A 7,844-nucleotide genomic window follows, 5' to 3' on the forward strand; every position below is an offset into this window, starting at 1 on the left:
TAATACGTTTTACTATCAATAACAAAAATAATGAAAGTCTCAGAGAGCCAATTCTACATTACATGTTACAATGAAAAACAAACAAACAAACAACCCCCCCTATAAATGAAGATTTTAAATATGAAGTAGAATATGAACAATATGAATTGCATCAGTACATGAGTGAGTGCATATAATGACTATAAAAAGTAATCACACCCTTGGATGTTTGACCCTTTTATTGTTTTTACAAATCCATAATGAGCAACAAAATATATCTTTTTTTAAACAAAACATTTACAAATAAACCTTTGTTGTCAAAGAGAAAATTAATTTTAATAAAAAATAATGAACATAAAATAAGTGCATAAATATTCACCCAACTTGATTGAGTTACTGGGTATTGGTTAATGAATACTAGATGTTATCTTTCTCAGCTTCATATTAAGATAAATTATATTATGTTTAAACCTCCTGAGTAATCTGTTGGTAAATAGTAAGCAATTCTTGAGGTTTTAAACTGTCATTTATTGTAGTTTTCTGTATAAACAAGCATTAATCAATGAGTAATGCTCCAAAATTTACTGAATACTTATTCCCATGGTAAACGAAACAGCTAACAAAATCTTAAAATGGAAAAATGGTCCTTATACTGAATAAAAAACAAGAACCCCCACAGCAGCACTCTTCTCATTAGGATGAACAACAAAATCAACAATATGTGAGTTAAGCAGCTAATTATATATTAATTAAGATATGTTATCGCAGGGGCAATTTCAGGTTAGGTGGTCTGTGACTGTTTGTTAAATGGGGTAAGTGGTCCTCAGCCTGAAAATGTTTGAGAAACACTTAGATAGATAGATAGATAGATAGATAGATAGATAGGACAACCACACTCTTAGAAATGGCTGTAAATTTACGGTGGAATTCCAGCAGTAACATACTGTTATTCCAAAATACGGTAGGATATTGTCAATTTGATGTCTTCTTCTGTTGTCACAATCAAGACTGATGACTGGCAGTAAATTACCGTAAAATAATTGTACAGTACAGTTTTGTTCCCAGGAAAGACATTTTACTTGTATTTGCATCTTAGAGAACCAGCATTTAAAGACAATATTAAACGGAAAGAAAAAAATACTTTCCATAATAAATCTTTTAGGGAATGAATCGAAATCTACAGAGCATAATGAAAAGTGTTAGATTACCAGTGCTGGTGTTGTATGTTAAAAATACAATGTTAATTAAACACTTGTTTAGTCAAATTCAAAGATAGGTTTGTCAGTTTCCCTAAAGAGATGGTGTTTGCTAAAGAGTTGCGTTTATACTGTTATGTATTCTGTATCTCAATAAAGATCTATTTTAAAAAAACAAAAAACAAAACAAGGTAAGTTACATGTTAAGACCATCATGTTTTTTATTTTTATTATTTTTAATGAATACATTAACTTTCTGTTTGCGCAACAGTATCAACTTATGCTTGACGTAAGTTTATTTGTTTGAATATCGCAGTACGACTGTTCAGTACAGGGGAGCTCAAGTCCAGTCCTTGAGAGCTGCTATCCTGCAACTTTCAGATGCTTTCCTGCGCCAATTAACACACCTGAATCAAATGAAAGGCTGGTTAGCAGGTCTGTTCGGAGCTGATCCTGGTCTGTTGGAGTAAAGATGCATCGAAAAGTTGCAGGACCTCTCGAGGACTGGACGTGAGCACCCTTAGTTTATTATTTTTGTTAGCAGCTAAAGCTAGCCAAGCAGGTGTAGCACGGGGTGTCGGGTGGTTAAACAAACATTAAAACTGTCAGAAAGGCAGTTTGAGTTAACATTATTTAGCTGCGGAGTCGTTTTCTTGAAGTTTTCGGCTATAGACGCCATAATGGGGAGAGTGGCTGTGCTGGACTGGTGGTTTGATCTATGCGAGCAAAGCTAAGCCAAAATGTTTTTGTCTCTATAAATAATAAACAATGACATATTGGCTGCTTCTTTTTTCTTCATTAGTACTTCATGTTGGTGACTGAAGCCTGTTATGATGACTTCAACACATTTCTTCTGACAGGTTGGCAGAAGAAATCATCTCCAGAATGTTTCTATAAGCTGACTAATTTCTATAATGCCTAATGTCTGAGTTGTGTTCATGGTAATTATTTCTGACATTTTTATGCTTTATGTTGTAGGTGGTAAACCGGGTGGACAAAGTATTTTGAATGACTGTGATGGTGACACACACACACACAGGTGGATCTGGTTAGTTTTGCTCACTTCTCTTTAAAATGTTTATTATCCTAATGTGTCTGCTATTTATCCTGTTGTTCCAACAGGCTGGGAAAACCAGGCATTCTTCTGTTGGTTCATGTGCTTCATCTTACATCCAAAGGCCACAAGAAGAATCCGAAACAGCTGTGGACCAAACAGCAAATTTGGAAGTGTTCCATCAACTCCTACAGAGTTAAATTAAACACTTCGAAAGTGTCAGAGTGGTCCACTCTGGATGGTGTAGAAGTTACACTTTTGAAAGTGTTATTTGTGATAGAGATGAATCAACACTCACAGTAGTTGAAATTAAACACACTTCAGTGTTAATCTACCCAACACTAGTGTATGTTATCAAAAGTTAACACTATGAACATGTTAATGTAACACAGAAAGGTGTAAAGTATATATTAACATAGAAATCTGAGTTCTGAAATACTACTTGCAGAGTGTGTTGTGGTGGTGCAGTGGTTAAGCACAACCTACAAATGGAGGCTCTAGTTTTCAATGTGGCTGTAGTGGGTTTGCTTCCCGGTCTTCCCCTTCTCTCCTTACTCAATTTTTTTTGTCATTTTACTACCAAATAAAAGCCACTAGAGCAATTAAAACCTTTTTTCCCCCCAGAAACCATTGGCCATCAATTATCCCCAAATTAATTTTAAAAGACATTAGATGCCACATTAGATGCTACAAAAACACCAGCACCATTTACAATATGTAATCTACTTTTATTTCAAAACATCAAACAGCACTGACAGCAATATATAACAAAGGTTATACATTAATGGTACTTTGCAATGAAGGTGAAGTGTGCTTTGAAAGTTCATTGGATGGTCTTGTGATCACTGATGATGAAGTGTCTTTGGTGCTGCTCTTGTTTTCGCCAACATGAAGGAGGAAGACTTCCAGCCTGGAAGGAAAAACAGGAAATATAGCAGAAACATTAGGATAATAAATAAATATTTTAAAAAGTAGTGTGAGCAAAACTAATCAGACTCACCTGTGTGTGTCACCGTCATATTCATTCACATTACTCTGCCCACCCGGTTTACAAGATCAAGCATAAAAAAGTCAGAAATAATTACTAAAGAAATTAGTCAGCTTATAGAAAAAATTTTTGGACAGCATTAAAAGTCGTGCCAACCTGTCTGAAGAAATGTGTTGAAGTCATCATAACAGGCTTCAGTCACCAACATGACACACTAACAAAGAAAAAACATTTAGACAGTGTTTAGATGTGCCACAGGTACAAAACACCAGAGTCAAATGGCTCAATTGACTCCTCACTGTGTAGATCAGTTCTCCTGAGCCTTGCTACTGACCTAATTATTCTATTCAGGTGTGGTGCAGCAGCGACACATCTAAATGTTACAGGACAGTGGCCCTCCAGGACTGGAGTTTGACACCTGTGACTTAGATCAAGCCAACAGTCCAGCACAGCCAATGCCCCATTCTGCAGTCTACAGCCAAAAACTTAAAGAAAACGACAGGGCCGTGCAGAGATCACTAAAGGGGCAGTTGCTCAAAAAAAAGGCACATCTAACCGCATTCTAGAACAGAATATTAACAAAGCCACACAGCTGTCAGAGTTTAATACAATTACAAAATTGTGAAATATATAATCAAAGCTAAGGTAAATCTCTATACAGAGCATACAACTATACATATGCAAGATATTTTATTAGTAATTTCTTTCCGCAGGTCTATTTTGTTATAGGAAAGTATTGCAATATTCAAACCCGCAATTAAACAAGGGCACAATGCAACCTTTTAGTGTACTGTAATTTATAAAAAAGAGCTGCCTGTTTGCTACACTTGTAGTGGAGATGAAGATGGTCCATTCAGGAAAGCAGAGCAAAACAAACTTTAATGTGGAACTGCAGAAAGAGGGGGAAAAAACTAATGCAAAATTGAATTGTTAATGCATGTCACCATGAGAAAAGCCTACTGAGTTTTGCTTAAAAAAACTTTTTTTAAATTAAAATCACACATTTTTGTCTCATGAAGTGAAAAAATTATTTGCAAAACAAACTTATNTTTTTTTTATCCGATTACTCGATTAATCGTAAGAATAATCGATAGATTACTCGATTACTAAAATATTCGTTTACAACAGCCCTAGTCTGTATTACAGCAAATTTGGAGACGTCTCCAATTGAATGCACTCTTTTTCTCATGGTCAGGATTGTCCATCATTTTCTTGATTTTATTATTATTTTATTGCTTTTTATGAAAGAAAATAGCTCTAATGTCTCTCCTTTGCTTGTGCATCAGAGTTAATATTGTCATTACTTCTAATTTGGGTTCATGCCTAATGGGTGAAACAGCTCCCCCTACTGGTGGTTGGCCGTGATGACTATAGCGAACACAGGCATCTCTTTCCCAGTTCATAAGAGTCATGCGTGAGGTGGGTTCCCTGAGTTTAACACTCTGGTTCCGCTAGTTTGATGTTCATAAAATGCTATTCCTCGTAAAGTGTTGTCTCCTCTTGACTCAGGTGACGAACCTGAATCCTGACCAGTACATATTCTGTTCTGTACATATATACCTCTTTCATCTCATCCTGCATCCTGGCCATTATTCACTCAACGCAGAAATGATTAAGAACCCGACTACAATGATCATAAAACAAAACAAAAAACAGTGAGGGAATAAACATGTATCAAAGCATTGATTAAATGCATACTCATCTTTTATGGTAGAGACTTGCATTTGTTTGATAATGCTTGTGTTACAGTATTAGACAGAAGTTTGCTGTTTTCATGGAATAGCAGTGGGATACAAAGTGGGATATCCAAATTAAATAGGCGTACAGAGTGAAACAGAGGCAATAAAAATCAGTTCATACCTTATAAATTTCTACTTTGTCACCTTCCTAAAATAATGACCTAAGCAGGGTTTTTTTCGTCAAAAGTGATTTTGGCGGGTGAAAAAAAAATAGCATTTGGTTTTTCCCTAAAGAACAAAAAAAAAAAAATCACTTTTGGCAAAAAAAAAAGAAAAAAAAAAGACTCAGTTCATTATTTTAAGGAACTGAGTCTTCTTACGTAGCCTGTCTCTTTGACCTCTTATGAGCGGGATAAACAAATCTGAGCACCACCGCCCTGATCTGAGGCAGCTTCAGCCCATAAACCAGAGGGTTGACGATGGGCGGGATGATTAAAAACTCCAGCGACAGAACAACAATGATAAACGGGTTAATTTCATCGTCTCTCATGCGGTTCAGTAGGAGCTCCCCGACGAAACAAACCGAGTAGTTGACGCACGTGACGATGTGGGGCAGGCAGGTCTGCAGCGCCTTGCCCCGCTGCTCGCGCGAGCTCCTCCTGGTCACCAGCAGGATGCGCAGGTAGGTGTAAAGCACGAACAGCAGGGGCACGAAAATGGTTCCTACGGTAGCCATTAGACCCGCTATGTTGTTGGCGCTGGTGTCCACGCAGGACAGCTGGACCAGAGGCCAGTTGGTACAGAAAAACCTCTGCAGCTCGAACCCGCACAGCGGCAGGCGGACGGTTAGGGACAGGCAGCAGCTACACACGAAGGCCGGGTAGAGCTCGGCCAGAACCACGAGGCCCAGCACCGTATTGAACGTCATTTTGCTCCGGTAGAGCTAAGGCTGGCAAATGGCTACGAGCCTGTCGTAGGCCATGATGCTGAGGATGGCCATCTCACAGGTGGCGTACATGTACAACACGAACACCTGGACGAAGCACGCGGAGCGGGATATGAAGTGGGCGTCGGACATAAGGTCGGACAGAAACCTGGGGAAGAAGCCGGCAGAGCCGCGCAGGGAGTTGAAGGACAGGCAGCAGATGAAAACGTACATGGGCCGGTGGAGGGAGCGTCACACTGTCAGGATAATGACGACATTGGCGCAGTTGATGATCATGTAGACGAGGAGACACAGGCTGAAGTAAAGGAATCTCACGCTGCCCATGTCTGTGAAAAGGGCGAGGTGAAAATAAGAGCTGCTGCTGCTGCTGCTGCTGTTCTCCATGGCTGCACAGCGGTGGAGCTGGAAGAAAGGGAAAAGGCACAATGGAAAACTATTATCACAATTAATGAATCCTTTCTGTAGTTAAACGTGAAAAGAAAACTGTACGGTTGCACTTCCAAAACATCTATGTTGTAACAGACGGTGAAAAAGTAAAAGAATCATTAACAGAATGTCTGATGTTGTCTCAGTGTAAAAGAAATGAACAATGAATCATGTGAATTTTTTAAAAAAGTCTAAAACATGCTTTAAATCTCAGTTCCTGAATTATGTCATACACCATAGGACTTCTCATCAATTACAGGAGTGCAATTTTACACACACACCACCTATATATATATTATAATAGTAAACCATTTCTCCACTCTAACAGCTTAATTAAACCTTAAACATACAGAAAGAGCTTTTGCACCTGTTTCTTTTCACTCTGGTCTCTGACTGACTGAACCGCAGCAGAGCCTTTAACTGTGTCCTGGTGCTGTGTGGAGAACGGTCACATGTTCTGATGGAGTCCAGAGGGAGTTCATGTTCAGAGCATCGATGGATATTATCCCTTTAGTTCTTTTCAGGCAGCAAAATACATCATTAAGGTAAACTCTCTTTTCTGTTGTCGTATTGCAACCAGAAGCTTCACCAGCTGCGTTTTCATTAACCATAGAAATGCACAAATTGAAATTACAAAAATAAATTCGCTGAACGGAAATGCAGCAATTAAAAAACAACACATTTTTCGATGAAAAGGTTTTGCACTACGATGGAGTGGTTTTTCGACCAAATCGAAGTAGATTTATTAAGCAAAACTGAAATGGAAACGATGTTTTTTGCAACACACCATTCATGCGATCAACAGCTGCATGTTACTACCAGTGAACACCACAAAGAAGATGGCAGGAAGTGGCAGGAGGATGGTGATTTGTCTTTGTTTCTTTGGACAATATGCAGCTGTCTCCACCAGAGCGTTCTCATCATCACACAGTGGCGTAAACTGACAGGCCGGAGAGACCACTAATCAGCAGACAAGAGGCTCATGAAGGACAGTGACCATGTGTAAGGTGGAAAACTGACTTCCTGAACTCACTGTATCGTCTTTGAAAGCTTTTGGTGGCAAACTCATGGTTTGAGGAGCTGATGGCTGGAGCTGAAATTCACCTTCCAGCAGGAAAGTGGTCAAACATACAGATGAACTATAATGGAATAATGCCCTAGATCAAAGCATATTATGTGTTGGAATGGCCTAGTTAAAGTATAGACTTAAATTCATTTATTATACCAAAACACTTGATTTCTCTACTACTACAGTTAGGCCCCTGTACAACCAGTGCCATCATCTGGTCAGGGAAGTCTGAGCCTCCCTACTTGGGCCCAGACTTGCCTCTCCCCAGGAAGTCTGGGCCCAAGTAGGGGACGAGTTCCTCAGGACCCGACTCCAGACAAATGGAAGAAAATTGTTGTGCTGATAATAGCTTACACAATACAAACAATTTGAGTGTGTGTGTTTCATTTTGCATGATGGACTTTGTTTATGTAAGAGAGCTGTATGAGTTGCTTTCACAGGATGCCAGTTTTTTTGCAAGAGTCTCCTCTGTTTGCTTCAGGTTTAAATAAATGGAACGTGTTCTGC

General features: G+C 38.8%; 1 protein-coding gene and 1 long non-coding RNA gene across 2 annotated transcripts in view; one reads left to right on the forward strand and one right to left on the reverse strand.

The window, feature by feature from the left end:
• The first annotated feature begins 875 nt into the window (after positions 1 to 875).
• The window catches only part of LOC107834918 (uncharacterized), a 9,356-nt gene continuing 2,387 nt past the window's right edge, over positions 876 to 7,844 (forward strand). The window contains exon 1 of the long non-coding RNA XR_001660755.1: positions 876 to 1,610. This is a non-coding gene — a long non-coding RNA (uncharacterized LOC107834918). The remainder of the gene's footprint in view (positions 1,611 to 7,844) is intronic.
• LOC103131822 (olfactory receptor 51I2-like) lies at positions 5,204 to 7,429 on the reverse strand. Its single transcript, XM_007543554.2, has one exon. The coding sequence runs from the start codon at positions 5,822 to 5,824 to the stop codon at positions 5,273 to 5,275; it is 552 nt and encodes a 183-aa protein (XP_007543616.2). The 5' UTR covers positions 5,825 to 7,429; the 3' UTR covers positions 5,204 to 5,272.

This window comes from Poecilia formosa, unplaced genomic scaffold (genome assembly GCF_000485575.1).
Source record: "Poecilia formosa unplaced genomic scaffold, Poecilia_formosa-5.1.2 Scaffold850, whole genome shotgun sequence".
In the NCBI taxonomy this organism is placed as follows: domain Eukaryota; kingdom Metazoa; phylum Chordata; class Actinopteri; order Cyprinodontiformes; family Poeciliidae; genus Poecilia; species Poecilia formosa.

Excerpts from the sequence above, each read along its gene's own strand:
- LOC103131822 (XM_007543554.2), bottom strand. The coding sequence starts at position 5,824 with ATGACGTTCAATACGGTGCTGGGCCTCGTGGTTCTGGCCGAGCTCTAC.